The sequence below is a fragment of the Poecilia reticulata genome, chromosome 14 (assembly GCF_904066995.2).
Source record: "Poecilia reticulata chromosome 14, P_reticulata-male-v2, whole genome shotgun sequence".
Classification (NCBI taxonomy): Eukaryota; Metazoa; Chordata; class Actinopteri; order Cyprinodontiformes; family Poeciliidae; genus Poecilia; species Poecilia reticulata.
The window spans coordinates 16,878,762-16,901,320 of NC_088843.1; the positions used below are offsets into that span (position 1 = coordinate 16,878,762).

General features: G+C 41.6%; 1 protein-coding gene across 10 annotated transcripts in view; it reads left to right on the forward strand.

The window, feature by feature from the left end:
* spns2 (SPNS lysolipid transporter 2, sphingosine-1-phosphate) overlaps nt 1-22,559 on the forward strand; it is a 78,905-nt gene that overhangs the window by 45,626 nt on the left and 10,720 nt on the right. For 7 of the 10 annotated variants that reach the window (XM_081615138.1, XM_081615139.1, XM_081615144.1 and 4 more), the window contains 11 exons: nt 3,159-3,310; nt 6,214-6,280; nt 8,711-8,853; nt 10,104-10,256; nt 10,991-11,180; nt 13,780-13,845; nt 14,554-14,652; nt 18,578-18,738; nt 20,281-20,333; nt 21,121-21,216; nt 22,298-22,393. In XM_081615138.1, the coding sequence (XP_081471264.1) occupies nt 3,159-3,310; nt 6,214-6,280; nt 8,711-8,853; nt 10,104-10,256; nt 10,991-11,180; nt 13,780-13,845; nt 14,554-14,652; nt 18,578-18,738; nt 20,281-20,333; nt 21,121-21,216; nt 22,298-22,393 (1,276 nt within the window). The remainder of the gene's footprint in view (nt 1-3,158; nt 3,311-6,213; nt 6,281-8,710; nt 8,854-10,103; nt 10,257-10,990; nt 11,181-13,779; nt 13,846-14,553; nt 14,653-18,577; nt 18,739-20,280; nt 20,334-21,120; nt 21,217-22,297; nt 22,394-22,559) is intronic. The other 3 variants (XM_081615140.1, XM_081615143.1, XM_081615148.1) reach the window with 2 other exon arrangements.

The window sequence follows — 22,559 nt, forward strand, 5'->3', positions numbered from 1 at the left end:
TACGTAACCGGACCAACCCACTGAGGGATTGAATATACATCATGTAAGGAAACGTTAACGACCACTTATAACTGATGCCTGTTATTACGCATTTAGGAGACTGCAGGCTATTTTTTTTCTGCTTGGATTTTCAGGCAGATTTGTAGTCCGGATCTTATGTAGCAGAAGTCCACCGACGCCACACGGTTTTCTGCATGAATGCAGTGGGTAGCAATTGAAACAATCACTTTTCTGTAATTAGAAACACATCTGCTGCTCCACGCGCCCGACTGCGAGGCTTGCAGCGAAACACCTCTTCGTGCAGGAATCTGCACCTCTTTAGTTTGCTCTCATTTTTCTCTGCAATTTTCGGCTTTCTTCGTTAGAATCCAAGATTAGTTTCAAAGGATGTTAAATGAAAAGTGTGGAGGACAATTTCTTAAGCAGTCGTGTTTCTTCTTTTATGGGAGTTGACAGATTTTATTGTTTAATAGCCTGCAGTTTGACTGCCAAAAACACTCTTGAGGCTCGTTGTGATTCAAACTATTTGTGACTAAAATAGGTCGTAAGGAGTTTGTTTTTCCCTTTCAGAATGGGCTAAATATAAAAATGTGCTAATTAAACATTGATTGAGAGGTCAAACGTAGGGGAATCACTTGAAGCGCCTCTATACAGAAGACTGAATGGATAAGGGCAGCGCAGGTGAACAGAGGTGCAGCCTGCAGTAAATCAGGGCAGGTTGATACGGCAGGCTGCAGATGGACAAAAAGGTTAAAAAAAACAGAACATCTTTAGTTAAAAACAACAATATATTGTACTCTAACTTCTTCTTTTTTTAATCCAAATTTAAGAATCTATACGCTGTGATAGTGAGACTTAATGCAAGTGGAATGTTTGCTAACAAAACATATCAATACTATAGATGAGCTAATTGATTTTAAATAATTACAGCCATGACCTTTGAAAAATCACTACTTGATTCTAGCTGCCATCCAGGTTTATACTTAGTGGAGTTAGCTGTAGCTTCACAAAGTGCTGCAGTTAAACTAACGAGAAGAAACAATTTGACAAGTAAACTTGAATAAAATATTATTCAAAACCTTTGTAGTTTTAAGTAGACAAGTGAATGAGTGAGTTTTTCTAAAAGGGTTAAAGAAAGAAGATCTAAACATTTTTTGTCAATGTCCACTTGTTTTATAAAGTCATAGTTTCTCTGCCCTTATAAAAGAGAATTCCTGGGAAAATAATAATTAAAATAGGAATAAAATAATTATAAAAGTCAAAATAACAACAAACGCCAGAAAAAGATTCCAGTGACCATAGTGAACCTATTGCTTATCTGTTAAACGTTTGTCCAAATATAAGCCAGTAGCTCAAGCTAGCATGAATCTCATATTAGCATTTAGCTCATATTAGCATGTAGCTGATATTACTGTGTCAAAGGTTCCAGTGAACATAACAAACCTGAAAACACCTGACAAACATTTGTCCGAAAAGCATAGAGCTCATATTAGGAATTGGCTTATTAGCATTTCCTTTCATTTAGCTTTTTAGAATGTAGCTCAGTTTAAGTTTGTAAAACAATAATAATTAAACTTTTTTTTCTAAACCTTTTCTTTCATATCTTTGAAGTCGGTCTTTGTTGTGAAGTCACTTTAACAATTTCCAAGCCAAATATCTGTGGCGTTTTCTGGCATCATTCGGAGCTCTTTGGTGTGCTGCTAGCATTTTTGGTCCAAACCCCGATGATATGGTGCGGCTGCAACCACACAAGAAAAGCTGCCATCATGATTCCACTAAACACCGGGCCACTGAAGGAAGAAAATAGATCGCGAATGAATCTTTTTAAGCACCCAGACGCAGATGTAGCTGCAGCGGTGAGAGCTAGGTGGGGTATTTCTCACAACCACTCAAATTCAGTATTACAAACCCGATTGGTGTAAAAGCTGCCTTGAAAACCTGTGCACATTTATCAGTGACAACAACACACTCGACTACAACAGCAGAGGGGCTTTACGGGCTGTAGGGGGGAATCTCTTGAGTGTCGTTTTACAAGAGGGTGTGTACAGTGTAGCCACTAGAGAATGTTTGCCGTCTCTTTGAGCGTGACCTCATGACCCCGTGTCCCGGACTTCAACCAGCACAAAAGCCTGAGGTGTCAGCTGGGAACTCAGGTCAGCTCTGAGGCTTCTTACTCTGCTGAAACGTTTATCCCTCATCACATAGCGGCCACCTGGTGTCACAACAAGTGTCAACAGAGGACATAAAAATACACTGTGCTAAGTTTGAGAGCAGTGGAAGATTAATCAGACAGTTCAGTTTTTAATTGACACAAGGAGCTGTATAATGGTGTTCAACCAGTTCAAGATATGTTTTATTACCAGTGTGTGAGGCTTGCGTCAGCTCACGGTGTGTGTGTGTGTGTGTGTGTGTGTGTGTGTGTGTGTGTGTGTGTGTGTGTGTGTTGGGAGTGAGTAGAAGGGGGGAGGGGGGGTGAGATTTCTTTGCAGCTTTGCAGGCAGACATGGAAACCTACATTCTGTGAATAGTGGTTGCTATGGAAACAGTTGACAATCCAGCTACCTACGCAGGTTCCTATGAATAAGAAGCTTTTAAAACTCTTCACCTTTTTCTCCACTTTGTGACATCAGATAATGCCACTGAATGAAATCATATTTTAATGTCACAGGTTTGTGTCAAAGGAGTACTTGTGTATCATTCTACATTTTCGCAATTTAAAAAAATAAAAAAATCTGCAGTCATGCTGATCAATGTTTTAAACTGAGGCAATGTTGGTGTGGAGGGAGAAACCAAAGCATCACAAGGAGAGAGTTAGTGAATAAATTTATTCTGTTCAGTCTATCTCTGAAAAATCGAGTTTGTACTTATTTACACTTAATTTGTACAATTTGGGAGGTCTAATGTTGTAACTATAAGACTAAAAAAGCAAATTTTATAGTTTAAGTTACAGTACATATACAAAAAGGAGGAAAAGCTTTAGTCATAAAGAATTTGCTTAGGAAGAAAGCTTGGAGGTGGAAAGAGTCTTAAATAAGATGAAAAATGTGTTTTGTTTGACATTGTGTTCAGAGAGACAGATTACCTGCTGCGCTCCACAGAGCTTATCGATTGATTTTCTTTTTCTTTTTGCTTCTTTTCCTTCTCTGTTTTCTCTGCAGCACTACTGGCTATTTGTGCTCTCCAGGGGACTGGTGGGCATCGGCGAGTCCAGCTACTCTGCCATCTCTCCCACCATCATAGGAGACCTGTACACAAGCAACAGCCGCACCATCATGCTCTCCGTCTTCTACCTGGCCATCCCGCTGGGATAGTAAGTGCATCGCGGCGAATTGGTACATGATGAAACAGTGCAACCGTTTTCCCCCCCATTGATCCAAGTCAGAAAGTGAAACTCTTACAGAGTCAACATAAAAAAAAAAGAAAAATACCAAAAATTGGAATTTTACAGGACATACCTCCATGAAAATGTTGCTTAATTCAGAATTTTCAACCTACTCTAACCTCAAAATGCAGCTAACCAGTGTTACCTTGTTAGCTGAACACCTTTTTCCTACACTCAATTTTCCATTAACATTCTTGGATTAAGCACTCAACTGCATCGTGATATTTTTAAATTATTGAGATGCACATATTGCAATGGATTCAATATACTGCAAAAACTCTAAATTGTAGGCCTGAACTTGTAATTATTTAATCAGATATTCAAGGTTTCACCCAGAAAACTTGCTAAGGCTGGTGGTTGAGGCACTCAGCAGTCATTCGTCCAGCTGCCCGCCATGTTTTTGAGTTAAAAAATTTTTTAAAGTTGACAGGAAATTTGAAAATATGACTTGATAATTATGTGTTACTGAAAGATTGAAAGATTAACACCTGAACACCAACTATAAAGTCTTAAAAAATGCAAACATTTTAAAGAGACAATGCTGTTAGCCTGGTGGGGGCACAAGTAAAGCCTGGTGGCCCGCCAGGCTTATGATACACTGGGGGAAACCCTGGATATTGAACTCAAAACACTTTCAGGGCAAAAAAATTGAATCCTGGCTGTTAGCTGTGTAATGCTCTAATAGAATCTTAGGTGGAGGCAATTTTTTAAATATTTTTTTAGTTTTTTTAGGTGTAATGCGAAGGTGTGGGAGTATGACGCATTAATAAGCACAAATCCAAAGCCTTTTTTTTTTTTCAGAAAAGAAATGAAGCCAAATTATGAAATGTGCTGGATCCTGGGAGTCAGTTGAGTCTCTCAGTGCACAATAACGAGTTTGAGCTGCAACATGCAGGTTGTTTACCGTCTCCTGCACGCTCAGTCCCTTAATAGGAAGGACAGACGTGCTGCAGTTTCTCTAGCATCATAAACATCCTCATGGTGATAAATTCTGTAATTACATAACCTGTCACTTCAGATTATTTCCAGTTAAAACACGGAGGTAAGCCGTTACATAACTAATTTCCTTCACTGCAAACATCAGTTCTTACATTCCTATAGGAGACAATGAGACAGGAGAGACAGCTGCCCTCCAAGTGGTCGTGTCGTTGCTCCCCTGAACATCCTGGTCACTGTAAGCTGCCCAGTGGCGCGAACAATAGAAGGTTAAAGGCTTGACTTCAGAAACGAGCCGTCAAACCTCCCGTCCAGTCTCCCACTTGCTTGTTTTTACTGAAGTGCTCGGGCTGTTTCCAGGAAATGACCCGAGGAATCAGATCAGATTCAAAGGAAATTGACTTTACCGCCGTTTTCCTTGTTTTTTTTTTTTAGTCTTGGCTCCCCTGGCTGATATTTGTGTGCCATGACAGCGATCGTTGGGAGTGTGATTTTATTATTTATTTCATTTTTTTTTTTTTTTTTTCAGACTCGGGTTTTTATCAACGGTGTTGAACTTTCCAAACGTGCGCTCTGAGCTGACTCTGATAAGACAGGCCGTTAGTCACTCACTGGAAATACTGCGTGTTGCCTGGATAAAGTTTACACTGCTCTGTTATTTTTGGTGGGCTAACCTTGGAAACACACGCATAAACAGCTTCAGTGTTTTCCTTTTGAGTGTGCGCAAATCTGGTTAAGGATGATCTGCGGCTATTATCGATAAGAAAGCCCTGCTGAGGTCTTGGCTGCTATTAATCATTAATCTGTTGCCATGTTGCAGTAAGACACAGTAACTCCCACTCAGAGGCATCGCACCTGCAATAAAATAGAGTTAAAGAATGCACATTAATCATCCAGACAGGTTTTAGGGAAGTTAAACCAAACGCTATTTTTAAAAAAAGTGCTGTGGAGCTTCAGGGTCACTGGGTTTCCATGACAACTGATATATGCGATCTAGAGCCAGCAGGCTGTTGAGAAAGCACGTCAGATATGAAAACCCACCCACCGTATGTCAGATATGAAAACCCACCCACCGTTAACAAACGAAAACATTTGTAAATGGGGTAGATTAACTCTACTGGCAATTAAACAGATGAGATTGAGATTATATGCAGCAATCACTCCAAATCTGGATGGCATGAAGCGAAGGATGACCAGCACCTCATTCCCACTGCTAGGTACGATGGAGGATCTGTGATGCTGTGGGCCTGGGTTCCTTCCAAAGACCCTAGGAAGCCAGTTCATTTGCTCTTTAAAATACTAAACTATTTTACACCAGAGAATAAATGAAAATGTGGCATTAATCCATCTTTTAATAAGATAAAGACCTGAAACACGAAGCTGAATCAACCTAGATGTAAAAGTACCAGTGCGGCATATTAAAATTCCTCAAGTAAAAGCAAAAGGTGCAGCAAATACGCAAAGAAATTACTCATGTAACTGCAACTGAGTAAATATAACTAGTTACTGCCAAACTCTGAAGGAGGAACGCCAATAAATGTGTTCTGCTCGGTGATAAAAACCAAAATAACGTCTGCATGTGGTCAGAAAATCTTAAAAGTTGAATTCTGTAGTTCAGATTCAGTTTTGCAGTTTCTGGTTACATCTCCTGATCACGCAGCCACAAACAGACCAACTGCTAGTCGTCTGACTGCTGGTGTTAACATCAATCCCACGTCTGATCTTACAACTTTAGCCAGAGAACAAACAGGAAGAGAGCAGCGTAGGCTTAAGTGATGCTAATGACGGGCTCAGGTCAACTCTTTGCTCTTTGTAGATAATTGCGTTAAGTGGAGTGGGCTTTTGTTGCTAATGTGCAATGTTTGTGTCGCCCTTCCCCCCCCCCCTTCCTGCAGCGGCATGGGTTACATCCTGGGCTCCAGTGCCAAGGACGCCGCTGAGGACTGGCACTGGGCATTAAGGGTAAGTTTATCGTCATCTTCATCATCAGCCTCCGGAGTGGGGGGAGAAAAAAAAAAAAAACATGTCCACAAATACAGATGAAGGGTCTCTGATTGGCTGCAGGGACTTGTTATGGATCTTGGGTCAGCGGGGACAGAAACGCCAGGGGTTATTTCTGGATTCAGAGTCCATCCTGGCTGCGTCTTTACTGGGAAAATGACACAACACAAAGTTAGAGGCCGAACAACTGTCACAATCATTAGTGTCACTTCCCCCTCTTCTTGCAGAAGCACTTCCAAAGATTTTACCATCAGATGTGTTGAGGGTTTTTCTGTTGAGTTCAAAACTAAAATGAGGCGTTCAAATTTGCCAATATGTTCATGTCAGTGGTTTGTTTGTTTTGTGTGTTATTTTGCTGATACAAACCTTTAAATTAAAAGGTGATACTGTTGCATAAACCACATGAATTCTGGTGATTAGTGTTAAATTAGGATTGTTTATCGCTGTTGTAGAATCCACTGAATGCATGAAGTGCTCTATAAGGAATAGCAGCCATAATGGAAAAGACCAATGAAAGGTCCAACGGGACTCCACCGGAACCGTCGACTTCAGCGTCGGCTTTTAAAATCGTTAAAACAAATTATGACCTTGTTTCCTTGCGAACGGACCAACGTTTAAAGGAAGGCATTAACGTTCTCAGAAAGTGGGAAAGCGATCCTGGACGTGACGACTTGGGGGACAGGAAGTTCCATTTGTTTTTTGTCTCTAGACGTTAAAAAACATAACAAACTTTGGAGTGGGTAATGGAGGGGGAAATTTGTTCCAACGCAGTCACAACGACATTCCAATACAACGATCTCAAAGTCGATTAATCAGCGCCGTGGCATGCAGAGGAAGACAAATACCGAGACATGAAACGTTTTCTGTGTGGCCATATCCTGTTTAAACAAAGATTTTAAAAAAAAGGTAGCAGCACTTCCTTTTGTTTTTGTCCGGTGTTTTCCAGCTACCTTCCTGAAAAAGTCAATGGAGTGAAATGGCAACAAAAAAAATTAAATAAAATAGATATATATCGTCTGCTAATTTGTGCGATTGCCCTAGGTCAAACAGGAAGTGCCTAATGGGTCTTGTGGGACTGCGGGTCAAAGGTCACAGACTTCTGTTGTCTCACTGATTGACTGTGAAGGCAAAAATAACAAAACCCTTTTATTTAATAGGCCGACTCAAAGTAGCTCATCATATTGAAGTAGAAGGAAGATAACTGATGTATTGAAATAGCTTAAAGCAAAGAAAGTGTGGCATTTATGTTCATTTAGCTAAATACTTTGTACAAACACTTACTTGCTGCTATCGGAGCTTCTTCTTCTTCTTAACCGAGTTTCTGTCTGTTGTTTCAACACAACAATTTGCATGTAGGTCAAAAAGATTAATTTTAGCATCATCTGACCAGAGCTGCTACACTGAAACAACAAGCGACTTAAATATATCGCATTAATTCACCAAAAGGAATCAAACTGAGTTCATTTATGAAGTTTTCAAGTTAAACAAATGTAAACAAAGTAAGTTTGACAACCTTCACTCAGTTATTTGTGACTAAATAAGACATTTATTTTAAGTTGAAGTTGTATTCTTTTTTTTCAGTGTGCCTCAGCTCTACATAGCCTCAAACACGATTTTTTCATTGATTTCTTGCAGTGATGGGTTTTCATCTCTGACTCGTAAAAATTGTGTTTTCAGCCTGACAAAATGCAAAAAAACATTCAATATTTCACTTCGGGAAGATCAAATTCAGTAAACACTTTATTTTGAAAGCGCATCAACAAATTCCAACAAACAGAGGTTGCATCATAGCTTAATACTCACATGTACGCATTTCTTCATTGTATGGGCACCTATAAAAACGGCTTTTAATGAGCCGCCGAATGCTTGACATTAATTTCCCCTGACACGTATTGCCTTCGCTCTGGTTGGTAGCTGGGATTACTCAAACAAATCTCGTCCCAACTTCTCGTCTTTGTGTCTCCCAGACACAGACCGACTCGGGTACAAACCTGCAATCACACAAGCCAGAAAGCACGGCAGTAAAGATCGGAGCAGATGGGCACCTGCGAGAGTCACTCCTGCTTACAAAGCAGCTTTCAAAGCCAGAAAGCTTGTTTAGTCTGCTGTATACAACCCACACCTACGCAGGAACACACACGCACACTGAGTGCCAGTAGAGTGAGCGAAGGGAATGCTCTTAGTTTCATAAGGCTTGTATAAGATGTGAGGCGTATCGGCAAACAGCGGCCTCGCATTCAGAGCGCATTCACACACACTTCTTTGTCCCCCATCACATGGTTTAACCCCCCTCCCATGAAACGGCTCCTAGCGCCGTGTGTTAGCATGATCACAGCCCACACAGGGTCTCTCTGTGTACCACACTGACCGATTGATTTCTCGTCTCGTCAGGTGTCCCCGTTCATAGGTGTCACTGTGGGCGCTCTGATCCTGCTCTTTGTGCCTGACCCGAAGAGAGGCTGCGCAGATCAGATAGATGGACGCATGTCGCCCTCCCAGACGTGGCTCAGCGACATGAAGGCCCTCGCCAAGAAGTAAGGCTTTGCACCATCGTGCAGCGGTGTGTGGGGGGCGTGGGGGTTTGGTTGCTTGCTTCGGTTTTGGTTGGATGTTTTGGATGGAGGAGCTGGTTAATCGGCGACTGTCCTGACAGCAGATGAGCACCAATTAGAGATTTTTGTGACCGATTTCCCATTCCAAAATTAACAAGGATTTCAATATTATCTTAAAATAAGATCAAGTTATTAGACAGTTTGCATTTAAAGCTGTATTTAGTATCTTAGCGATTTGTATGATTAGCTGAATTAATGTGTTTGTTTTTTTCATTACTAATAAAAATCACAGAATCTGTTTTCTAAACTGACCGTTACCTGAATTGTGAGACTTCGAAACAATTGCCAACATTTCCTCTTGCATTCCTGCACTTAATTTCAATTCAATACCAGTCAATTCAATTGAGTTTAAATAAAATTTAATCCAATCAAAAAAGGGAATTTGCATTTGGTGACTAATATCATACATCTTATAATAATACCTTGTTGCCACAGTTACGCATCATCAACTGTACAAAGGTAAAAAAAAAGCATGAGCAAAAATCCTCGCTGAACAGCGTCCTTGTTGTACTTCTTCTTTCTGATCCTGAAAACAGTCTTCTTTTCTTTGTAACAACTTCTACACCAAAGAGTGTTGTAGTTAGCATAACCTGGTGGAGCTTATTTATGGTGCGTTCACCGATCGAAAAAGAAATAAAATGTTTCTGTCGCCAACCTCCCAACAGGGCAGTTCAAATGTAAAACTTATTACCAGGCTACTAGTCCATTTATCATCACATCTATTTTTAATGAGATTCCATAACAAATCAGTAAGTGTGTCGTCTTTTTTTTTTTTTATAAAACAGCTTTCCAGAAATATCAAAATGTCTGCAGAACATGTTCAGAACTGTCACGAAGCAGTGGCTTGATGCATATAATTCATATTTGCTTTAATATGTCAATATCTGGATCAGTGTAACCATGGTGATGTGTTGGAACATCACAGGTGCACACCTTAATCTCTACTAGAAAATTCAACATATTATTTTGAGGTCCAGTTGAGATTAAAGCTCGTCTCGGGGTAACAATCAACTTGTAGATGCAGATATTTCCCTGGAGCTGCACCATAAGGATGTTGGCCAAATATTATTGGAGCGATAAGGAAGCCTGGTGCTGTATAAAGTGTAACAGGAGCTTAGTTTATTTTTGTCTTCCTGTGCCCCCTGTGATTTTTGTGTTTTCCTCCCCGCCAGCCGGAGCTACGTGTTCTCCACCTTGGCGACATCAGCCGTGTCCTTTGCCACGGGCGCGTTTGGAATGCTGATTCCCATCTACCTGTACCGAGCGCAGGTGGTGCAGAGGGAAATCGAACCCTGCACGAGTAAAGTTTGCAGCAGCAAAAACAGGTGAGACGTCGGGTGGAGAGGCTTCTGTTTGACTCCCGCTACGGGTAAAATACCTACAGGCGATACGATGCCATTTGAACTATAGGATCTACCTTTAGGGATGAAATGATTAGTGGGATTATTCCTGATGAAGATTATTGAGATAAACATAAACTAGTTTAGTAAATTGGTTAATCGTTAACTGGAGACTTAACAAGAAAATAAAACATAATCACAGCAGTAATTAAGCAAAAGCTGTACAAAAATAAATACATTTTGCATTTGACATAAAAAAAATCTTCTTTTTCTGTAAATATGTTCTGCTCAGAATTTCTCGAGTGTCAGTTTTAGCTTCATCTTTGCTGTCCAGTTGTTAATTGGTCATTAAAAACTAATCATCAGATCAACCCTACACTGTAGTGATAAAACGTCAAGCAGAACGGGCCGAGCTCCACACATGTTGACGCTAGAAGTATTTTTGAGCTGCAGATGCATCTGTTGCCACAAATAATCAAGAGATTGCTGAAGGAATGCTGCTGTGTTGCTGCTTTTTAGACAATGCAATGTTTATTTTCTTATTTACAACAGGAATTGAATTGCCTGTTTATTTGCATCTTTTAAATGCTTAAGTTAAAAATCTGCAGAATGTGCGGAGTGTTTTTGAGCGATTAGCACAGAGGACAGTCGATTTACTGAAACGATCTTTAGTTGCAGCCCTCTCTACCGTAACACTTACTCATGGTTGTTTCCTGCAGTCTCATCTTCGGGGCCATCACCTGCGCGACTGGGCTGCTGGGCGTGGTCATAGGGGCCGCCGTCACGCGCTACTTTCGCCGTAAGACGGCGCGGGCCGACCCCCTGGTGTGCGCCGTCACCATGATGGGCTCTGCCATCTTCATCTGCCTCGTCTTCGTCGTGGCCAAGAACAGCATCATTGCAGCTTATGTAAGTTTATCTCTCTCGTTTCCTCTGACAGAAACTGGGTCCCGTCCTCCCACAGAGTGATACGTGAGTCACGGTGTTTCACCTCAGGGCCAGAACGCTGAAAGTGACAGTCCTGTGAGCAGCCTAACAGGTGAAGACCTTGTAAAAGCTCACTGAGGTTTGAATAAAGTTGTAAGAGGACACCGAGAGTGACACCAGTTCTTCTCAGGCCCCCCGGGGCAGAGAGCTGCTCCGCGTAATGACTGGTGTCAGTCGCAGGTTAGCTTTAGCGTGACCTCAGCTAGCTGCTGCAGTTAGCCGCGGATAATCTAATGAACACATCAGCATGGCATTCTCTGTGTGACAGCCTTGTGGAGCAGGAAAGGGCGCCACTTCACAATCACGGCTTTGAAACAATCCTGTCTGGACTTAGCAAGCACACATTATTTTGTTCTTATCACTTACAAAGAAGTAGGAAATGACCCTCAAGGTGCTGGTCGGTATTATAGCTGCATATCTGGGAAATATTTTCCCATGCCTGTCAGAGAAACAGACTTCCTAAATGACAGGCCGTGGCCGACCTTAGAAAGTCGAGCTGCTCATTGTTCCCCAGAACTGGATTTGTGAACAGCTTTTTGTTTTATTTCTAGGTGCCCGTGAGAATGAATATTATATTTATTTGGGGATTTTAAAGGCAGAACATCTCATTTTCTAGGGATAAGTTATGATGTAACAAAGAACTTTAAGGATTTCAAAAACAAAACTTTAGGCACACTGGCTTAAATTTATTGTGGCTTTTTGAAATTTTATATATGTCCCAATACTATGCATATACCCCGACACGACAACTGTCTTAACAAACATCCCCATATGTTTCCAGTTCTTTATATTTGAGTTGGCAGCATTTATTTAAATGTGTTTTTTGTAACGTAGACCTTGCTTCAGAGCGTATTCCATTATTTTCTTTATAGTATAGAAGTTTGAGACACTCCGCACGAACAAGAATATGTTCAACGCCAGACTACCTAAGAACGCTGTAGCAGCTGTCTGGTACGGTGGTGGCACCATCATGCTGTGGGTCTACTGCATGCAGCAGAGTGTTCCAACAGGACACATAAAATCCATCTTTGGAATGAATAAAGAAGGCCAACATGAAGCTTTGGAAACATCTCTGACCTCAATCATATGCTGCAAAACCAAATCTATATTCTGAATCCAAGCAGTTCACATAAACTCTAAGCCCATTCTGACAACTGCAGCTTGTGCAACCACTGTATATGACGGTTGAAATGATAAAGGGAAAGTTGAAACGCATAATTTAAAGCCTCTCAGCAGCACTGCAGTGATATACTGCATGCATTCAACGGCTTCGGAAAAGATACGGCAGCCGTCTCGCAACTTCTAATTTAGTTTCCTAATATTAAATAACGGCTGAAATGAATAATAATTTGGATTTAACAAAGTAAGATTTTCATGAACTCCCATTGTGTCAAAGGTGCACACTCATCAGGTGTTTGACAGCAGCATGACTCAGCCAATTAGACTGCAGCTACGGACGTATCCACACTCATTTCACTGCCGCACGTCTGTCCGACTCAATTTTAAACACTCGCTGCGTTGCAGAAATAGGTCCCAGCTCATCCCGACGGACAGGAATAGAAGTCAGGTGCAACAAAGGGGCAATATTCGGCTAATCACGCCCAGATTGTTTGGCTCAGAAATAATGCTGTGCCTCGACTGGGACGAACAGCTCGCAACGTGCGACTTCACCTCTGGCGTCGGTGCTCTGCTGTACCGTATTAAATCGCCGCACACCGCTGCGGTTGTAAGTGAGCGAGTCGGGTTTCACTGCGAGGAGCTGACAGATGTGTCGTATTATAAGGCGTGACTCGGCCTGGAACCAACGGCGCTGCACCGCCGAGGCCCGCCGACCCCTCGCAGCTGTTGTCGAGACGAAACTCGGCTCCTCTCGACGCGTCGGTCTCAGGGCGGACCCGTCTGATGTCTCGGCTGTCAAAACCCTGCCGGATCGCTCTCTCTCTCTCTGTGCTGTACTGCAGGTCTGACGCTCTGACGGGCGGGCGAGAGAGGGAGCGAGAAAGAGAGAGAGGGGGTTATTCCCCGACAGGAAACACACATCAGTCGGCCGTGTTAAAGCGGTTCAGATGAAACCAGGCGGTACAGATACATGAGATTCCACCGCAACCGAACCCCTCTAGGTGTGTTTATTATTCAAGCGGTCAAGAACGAAACTAGCCGCACGTACAGTGATGCAGTCCGAGGTCACTCGAAGAGTAAATAACTCGCTCTGTCTATTCCGAAGGGACGTAATTTTAAATTGCAGCGCCAGAGCGTTTCCCGCATTGAATATCTTGAGACGAAAATAAACAATTGTTGTCATCCCGAGCTGGTTTTCAGTCTGTGGGGTACAGCTCAGTGAAAGCCCGCATGTCAACATAATCTACGGGGCCTGCGCTATAATAACATGTTTTCGAACCACTTTTAACCAGAGCCGTTCTCAAAGCAGCGATGGAAATATCCTCCAGCTCTTCCCTGGTCTACATGTCATGTCAGCGGAAAATGGCGGCTCTTGGAGTGAAATCTCTTTGTCTTCATTTAGGTTTTCATCTTCATCGGAGAGATGCTGCTGTTTGTGAACTGGGCTTTGACGGCAGACATTTTAATGGTAAGTGGAACGATTGTTTAAGTGGAGAAACTGATAACTGAGCCATAAAGGCTGAACTCTGACCCTAATAGGGTGAGATGCAAAAGTATTCATACCTCTTGATTTGTTTTTTACATTCAGTCCCACTGAGCCACAAACTTAAATGTATTCTGTTCCGGTTTTATTCAGCCAACAAGAAGCCGCTCTTAACTTTAACGTGAAAGGGAAACACATGGGAATGGATGCGTTTGATTTAACTTTTTGGCTTAATTTGACCAAACTTAGATTTCACCCAACACTCCGTCGTCACAGTGAATACAGCACATTGCTGGAAGAAAAACTGACCTTTTTAGAGCTTTATTAGTGACAAAGTTTGAAAACTGTTTTCATTATCCTTTTATCTTTTTAGTCACGTAGTGTTTTTCAATTGTCATTGTCCTAAAAACACGATTAAATTCATTAAAGTTTCATTCCGGTGGCGTGAAAAAATTCCGGAAAATCATTTGGTGTGAATTATGTAACGACAGTTGTACGTGTTTGGGTTTATAAAATAAAAAGATAAAATAATAAGAGTTTCAGTAAGCCAGATAAATTCTTTATTTTTAATTATTTCGCCTGTTCACCTGCATTGAGTATGCAGGTGAACAGGCCGTTTCTGACAGTGTTGCCTGAACCCTACAGGTGGTGTGACCTCCTTCTTCACCTTGACCTTATTTCCCGTCTCTGCAGTTTGTTGTTATTCCCACACGGAGAGCCACAGCAGTCGCCATTCAGAGCTTCACCTCTCATTTCCTGGGTGACGCAGGAAGTCCATACCTGATAGGCATGGTAAGACCCTCGCCCGTTCCTCCTTCTCCCCCCAAGCTGCAGCTGTGCGTTTGAAACAAACACCGGGTGACAAATATGGAGCACGCCGCTTCATCACGTAAACGAGCACATTTAGACACCGGCTCAACTCTGGCTTTAACTAGGCCAGCGCAAAGTGTTCCACAGGTCCCAGGAGAACCGGCGAACAGGATTGGGATTTTTTGCCACTGCTCTCCAGGCAATCAGTGGTATTCTCTAGCAAGCCTCACGGCTCCCCAGAGACGCCGGAGTTGCCGCATTTTGATTGGTCGCTAGATGAGAAAGTAGTCCTTGCCGGGCCTTTCAAGGTCACCGTCAGCCTGTTTCCCCCGCCCCAAACTAACGCTCCCCACCTTTCAGACCGAGCACGCACACCTCCCTCTACACCCCAAAAGAATAGCATTCAGGAAGCTGGAGTGAAAGTGCCGCTCGGCGTTCAATGGAGTGTGAAACGGGATTCGCATCAGACTGTCAAAACACGTTCGTCTTATTTTAAAGTGAGAATGAACATTTCTAAAGTTAAATAGTAACTCCTCTGAGCCCTTCTTCCCCTGCTTTCTGTATGCGGTGCTGGAACGGCAATAAAGGCAGGAAGAAGTGTATTCTCCTGCACGCCGCATCACGTGTCACACCCTATCCACGAATTTGACGTTTTAAATTGCCTTTTTTTTTTTTTTTTTTATGTGTGGGGCCGTATCAGGAGAATAGAGCTCTTTGTGGTTATGTGTTTTATCACTGGGAGGCTGGCTCGCAGTCTGAGCTCCAGCAACAAAAGCGGCGGATGTCTTTGATTAAGAAAATCAGACTGATTCAGGATCCTCTGTCAGGACCTGACAGGCTGGCGACAGGCGCAGCTGTTCCTGTTCCTTCTCGCCCGCGTGAAAGTCTGATACTAGCGTCGGAGGCAGGTGAAAGGAGCGAGAGCGAGAAGCGCTGCTCAAAAGAGGGATCAGATGCAGCGTAACTACATTGTTTCTGCACTTACTGCTCACACAGAGGAGTTTACTTTGGTCTTAACTTCCTCTGTCTGCCACGTTTCAAACTGAGTGTAAAGAAAAAAAAACAATGTAGAAGTAAAGAGAAACATTTTGAATAACATTATTTGGCATCATAATTCTCAACTTTCTCAAACTGAAGTATTTTTCACACTTTTTTTAAAAGCTTTCAAAAATTACCCACAGAAAGTTAAGGTGTCTTTATTTTGTCATTTTCCACTCAATTAAACTGAGTCGCCCAGAATATCCAGAGGTGAAAGCAAGACTTTCAGTTCCAGTTTATGCACTATGTTACCTAATGGAACCTGTGCTGATAGGAAAGTAAGAGTACACCAACGTGCTAAAAGCTTTACAAAAGTATTCACACCCCTTAACCTTAAACATATAACCTTTAGAACCACTGTTTATAAGTAATGTGGCTGCAGACGAGGAAATTTCAACATCGTTTTCACGTATTTGCAAGAACAAAATATGGAGATTCTGTGATGTCAAAAAGTTTTTTTAAAAACAAAACATTTCCATGATTAAAGGCAGACATTTACAATATTAAAACTAGGATATTCTCTGACATTGAAAAGTCAGACATTTGTAGGAAAAAAAATCTGACATTTTAAAGATTAGAGAATATTACACTCTTACACTCAAAGATGTAAAATTAATCGAACTTCTTTGACTTGTTTTGGCAGAAATTCACTCCTCCGTGGTCACATTAACTTCTCTACGTTGGCCAACATATAGAAAAGTTTGAATAAACTGAGGACTTAGGCAAAGCACAATTTAATAGCACTCTTATTACTGACATCCACTTTTTCCATGATTAATGCCACCCTGGATTACTCCCACGTTGCCCCACGGTTCTTCAGTCCCCCCGGATCCACTCCACTCCACTCCACAGTTCTCTCCTGATGAGTGACATTCTGAACGCCTGGAGGTTTCTCACTTCCTCCGCAGAAGCCCGACTGACGACGCTCTGAACGCTCGCAGTGCGTCAGCGTCCTGAGCTGAGGTTTAGCACATGAGTGCGATGGACCAGTCGTGACGCACACCAAGTGGGGGCAGATATGCAGTCGCCCATGCGTATTGGCTGGGGCGACTGTGAATTGGCAAAAAGAGATGGAATAGCAGGAAAAAGCAAGTGGTTATCGCCAAGCAACCACAGGAGAAAGATAGGGAATGACTCAGTTATTTTGGTTCACGCTGAGGTTTCGGGCCTGAGCACCAAGCAGACCTGAAGACGAAGCATCGAGGTCAACAAACCAGATCCGGTGCGACAGAGCTACTTTTTAGCGGTCACGCCTCAGCAAAATTACCACCTCTTTTAAAAAAACTGCTTTAGAATATTTGAAATTCCCAGAAATTTGAGCCAAGACTCATTTTCATCAGAGCGTATCAGACTGATGTCACTCAAGAATCCTCCTGATAAACAGAACCCAGACTCCTCCTCTACCAGTAGAGAAGGACCGTACCACATAGTTTGTAGCAAAGGAATGCCAGAAACAATCTCTCCATAATCATCCAAGAAATGCCTTCTGGCAGGGTAATTAGACCGGCAGCAGTTCTCTGCTTATTTTTAACTTTGCTGCGCAAGTTGCAGAGAATTTAATGTTCTTGATGAAACGGGCCCTGCACTGGCCACACACACACACGCACACACACACTGCTGCCACCTGGGTTTTTAATGGTCCTTTTCCAATGCACGAACTCCCGCTGCACAGGTTCACCTCCTTCAGTATCCTCCTCCAGCTTTTTCCTGCACTGAATGTCTGCAGAAGCTAACATGAGCCACTGCGACACTTTGACTCACTCACTAGCAGAGTCCTGCTGTTCTCCTCCCACCGACCCCTCCACACTCAGCTGGCTCAGCGTTGCCATTAGTAGCCTCCGTCGCTGTGTGATTGTCAGTGGGACCGCCTTATGGGTGATACAGGGAGACATAACAGGTCACTTATTATGTCACTTAACACCCACTTTTCTTCAGCTGTTGTTCCCCTCAGCATAACACATGACACACTGAATGATGAGCTGTTAGCTGTCAAACCTTGAATTGGAGGGAAACTGCATGCAAACATGTGAAAACCAACACCGCTCAGTGTATCGTAGAAGGTTTGAATATTTGCCTTACGATTAGATGTCGATTAATGGTTTGTTAGACGTTTAGACCTTCTTTTATTGTTGTAGTTTGGCTTCCGACCAGAAGAGGGCACCGCTGGTCATCCTTAAAGGCTAGATATACAGGAATGAAAATGGCAGAGCCTCACCAGAACGAGAAGGAGAAACGGTTCAGACCGTGTCCTTTATGGGATGCAAAATGAACGTCTGTGGGAGCTTCTGCTTTGAAATATAAACACTTGACAAGTTCCTTATGTCATTCAATTAATATGTTAATTGAATAACATATTATTCAATTATGTTATTGAATAATATCAATAACACTTGATATTATTCACCAATAATATCGCTTATTCGGCCGTGCTGCACAGCGGAGCAGTGTCAACTTCTCAACCAAAAATTACTCATGTGAGGATGTGATGACAGAAAAGTCTGGGATTAAGTGTTGCAAAATATCTTTTTTTCGATTCAGCAACATAAGATGTTCAGGCTGTTTTGTTATATTTCATAAATATGTCCAAGTTTAATAATTTAAGAAAACCACAGTTGATACACAAAATTGTTAAAACATAATGATGTACTTATTTTTTTAAGTTGCGGCCCTTCGTCTTATAGAAAGACGGTCGACCCAAATGAAACAAAATAATCAGTTCTAGGGAAATGGTTATTAATTAATCATTAAATGATTGATAAGGTCGATCAACTTTAGGTTGACTTATTAATCACTTACTAACGTCCCTACTTGGTGACTAGCTTTTTTTTTTTTTTTATGTTTTCTCTTTTTTCTTTGTGTCTGGCTGCAGATCTCTGACAAGCTACAGGATAAATTTGTTTCATCTGAACTATGGAAGTTCCTCAGTCTGGGCTATGCCCTCATGCTGTGTCCCTTCATCATTGTCGTGGGGGGCATGTTTTTCCTGGCCACGGCGCTGTATTTCCTGGACGACCGGGAAAAGGCCGACAGGTAAGTCGCATTGTTAAAACAGCTGATTATTTCATCTATTATTCAGCAGCTCCTTTAAATATTTAGCATTGCTGGGGTTGTTTGTCAAAGACTTTCTGACTAAGAGCTACAAGACGCCAAAGAAAATTTGGTTGATGTAGGAAGAAATAGGTTTTAGGGTGTTTTTATTTCCTTTCTTTTGGGGTTTGCTGGAAACTTTTATGTTGTTACTGAAGTTTGACATGCTGCTCAAACATAATAGCCAAAGACCTGCAATATCTGGGCCAACAGAAAACCCCAGTTAGCTGAAACTCCCCCACAGTCTGTTACACTCACCAGTTTGTTCAACTACTTCCCCTCTCATTCACATACTCATCTTTTCCTTTTTTATAAGCACTAAAGACATGAATCAGTTGGAACAAAAGCTGGTCATGGCCTTAAAAGTCTAAAACAAGCTCTGTAGTTTTTTTGGGGTTTTTTATGGCGAGACAAAACTTGTTTCTTTTTTGTCACGTTGGCTTGCTCCCCTGTTGCCAGCGCTTACAGAAATGACTTCCTTCCTGTGGAAGATGCCAAACATTTTTAGACAGGATGGCGATGTGATTTCTGACGTCCGTCCACAGACACGTTGTCTTCGCCCCTTAGGAGGTCGTTATACTTTCTCACGCCTAAAATTACGGGGAAGACATTTTATGCACAGGCAGACAAGAAACAGAAAAGCTATAAAAAAAGTTTTCAAATTTGCAGAAGAGATTTGAGGACTGGTCAGAATCTTCAGCTCTCAGCCAGGCTGTGACTTCTTCCTCGTTGTGCGTCTACGTTGCACTAAAATGGTGTCGGCGTAGACGCACGCCCACGGCTGCCACAGCTGAGACTTGTTGCGGTTTCTGTTTGGCCTCTTCCACAAACCAAAAAAAAAAAAAAAGAAAAGCGGAAGAGGACACTCACTATGAAACTGTGCCAGTAATAGATATTAACCCGTAGTCCAAGAAGTGGTTCAAACTAAAACCGCACTATCAGACGCTGCGGGCAGAGTGCAGCTAACCACAACCCGTTGACTTTCACCCAACACCATGGAGGACAAGGCCACACTTTCTGATGAATAGCTCACAAATAAAAAATAAAACAACTACAGAGACTCACATTCAGTCTTTATGTTGGTAGAAATTTCTTTGTGCATGTTTGGATGCTAGCTTTGTGTTTAATTGCTTTGCAGATTTTTACTTTTCAGAAATACGTGCATACGATTTTTGATCAATTCAAAACAACTCTTTTTTCTTTAGGTTGCCAAAACAAAAATAATTATAAGAACAACTTTGGGTTGCCAGGTTGGAAAGAGTTTCACTTAATTGTAGAATTTATAAAAAAAAAAACATACAGGTGGAAAGTAGTGGACATCAGGTAAGAAACTATTTTAAAAAAAACAGTGCTTTTCCCTAAACTGGTTGTTTTTAGCCACTTTTGATAGATTACTTTTGAAGTGTATAGACTAGTTCGTTTGGACTTTATTCATAAATGCTGCTTACAAATGTACTCTGAAAAAAGGTTTTTTTTTCTATCAAGGGAACTGAAAATTCTAAAGATTGATTGGCAGGGACACCGTGTTGTAACTCGGAGTAAGTAGAAATCTTTCTGAAGAGATGAAAGAGATCAAATCTGTTTGAAATGTTCAATCAATGACTCAATGTCATTTTCACAATGTAGAGAAAAGGAAAACTTATGAGGGTCAAAAGATCATTAGAAATACCACAGTAATTTTTTGTGAACTTTATCTTTAGCATGCTTGAGCTTGAACTGCAATCCTTTGTTGTTTACTTCGACCAGTGTAGCGAGGTTCGCCGTATCGGGGGAAAGGTTAGGACAATTCCAGGGGCCCCTGACCGGCGGAGGGCCCTCCCACAAAAAGCAAACAAATAATTTTTTATAGCAACAGAAAAAAAAATTGGGGGCCCTGTCAATTACAGAATTAACCATATAGTGTTTTTAAAATTGTTTTAGCAGTAAAAATTAAATGTTGTCACTCCCAGACCAAAAAGCACAGATCCATATTTGTTCTGAACACCCCTCTGGATCTGCATGAAATGGTTCGTTCCTGCTTAGCGTGTTTGACTGTGTTCAGCAGCAGTCGGTAGAAGACGAGAACGACTGTGTTAGTTACTGTGCCGCCAAGAAAAATTATAAAGTCAGCGTTTCAAATAGAGAGAAAAAAGACAATTGGTCTATTATAGACCAGTTTTTCTCCAAGAGATGTGGGCAGAGTGTGCGAGATTAGCAACTATTTAGCATAGTTAGCATAGCTACAGGCTGTTTGCCTCCATTTCACTAGCATTTAATGAATGAAGGAAAGAATTTAACAGCATATTCATATATTTAACTTGTACCTGTACCTTTTACCACACTTAGCAACAGATGAGTCAGACAGCAGCAGCTCTGGCCCTGACAGCAGCAGCTCTAGCCCTGATAGCAGAATAATCTTTAACCCCCGTTCCAGTGAGAAAGGTGAGCAACATTGTGTTAAAGCTACGTAGATTTTTCCTGTCTCTCTACTCTTTTTGCAATTACACAACAAAACAATTTGTTACTCACAGAAATTCCAACAATCTTTAAAAAACTTCCATTAGCCCCTCTACCAGCGAGTGGATGAGGATGATTAACAACACTAAGACCCTCCTCCTGATTCTGATTGGTTGGTTTTGGTCAGAACAGTGCATTACTTTAGACAGCAATAGTAGTTCAGGAAGGAGGTTGAGGAGATTGATCTTTTCACAGATTATCTGTCTCATATCAAACTTTCACGACATGGTGACAGCTTTAACAAATGTGGAAAAAACACATATGAACAAAATACAACATCTTTTATTGAGAAGTCTGGATTGTTTCATGTATATTTTGCACATTTCCTGTGACTTGCTGGTCGGGAGAGATACTTCAATGAGCTAAAACTAATAATAAAAAATTGAAGCAACCTATTTTATGTGGACTGTTGCATGTAAATTCACTAGCAATGAATATTGTGCAAGTGTATTGGACCAACGAAAGTAAGCGTCTTTAAAATTGTGACACTTTTGATGGGTCAGATGGACTAAAGAAATTGTAACAGCAGCTGCAAAGGGGGAGAGGGGCCTATTAAATATTTTGTCATGGGGCCCAACGTTCCTGGTGGCGCTCCTGGTTCTCACATCCAGACCAAAAAGCACACATCCATATTTGTACTGAACACCCCTTCTGGATCTGCATTAAATGGTTCGTTCCGCTTGACGGTGACGGTGTTCAGCAGCAGTTGGTAGCAGACCAGAACGACTGCGACAGTTACTATGCCACCTAGAAAAATGATGAAGTCAAGTTTTCAAAAAAAAAAGAGAGAGACAGGAGAGAGAAAATGACAAGAGTGTGAATTTGTAACACAGTTTGTCTCCAAGAGATGTGGGTAGACTGTGCGAGATTGTCAACCATTTAGCATAGTTAGCTTAGCTACAGACTACTGTATGCCTCCATAGCATTACAATTTAATGAATGAAGGAAATAATTTAACAGCATATTCATATATTTAACTTGTACCTGTACTTTTTACCACACTTAGCAACACATGAGTCAGACAGCAGCACCTCTTGCCGTGATAGCAGCAGCTCTAGCCCTGATAGCAGACTAAGCCCTCCCTCCAGTACCATTGAGAAAGGTGAGCAATACTGTGTTCAAGCTACGTAGATTGTTCCCGTCTCTCTACTCTTTTTACAAAATAATGAATAATGAAGTCAAGATTTCAAAATAAAAAATAAAAAAAAGGTAAGAGAGAATAACGAGTCTGAATTTACAACCCAGTTTGTCTCCAAGAGATGTGGGCA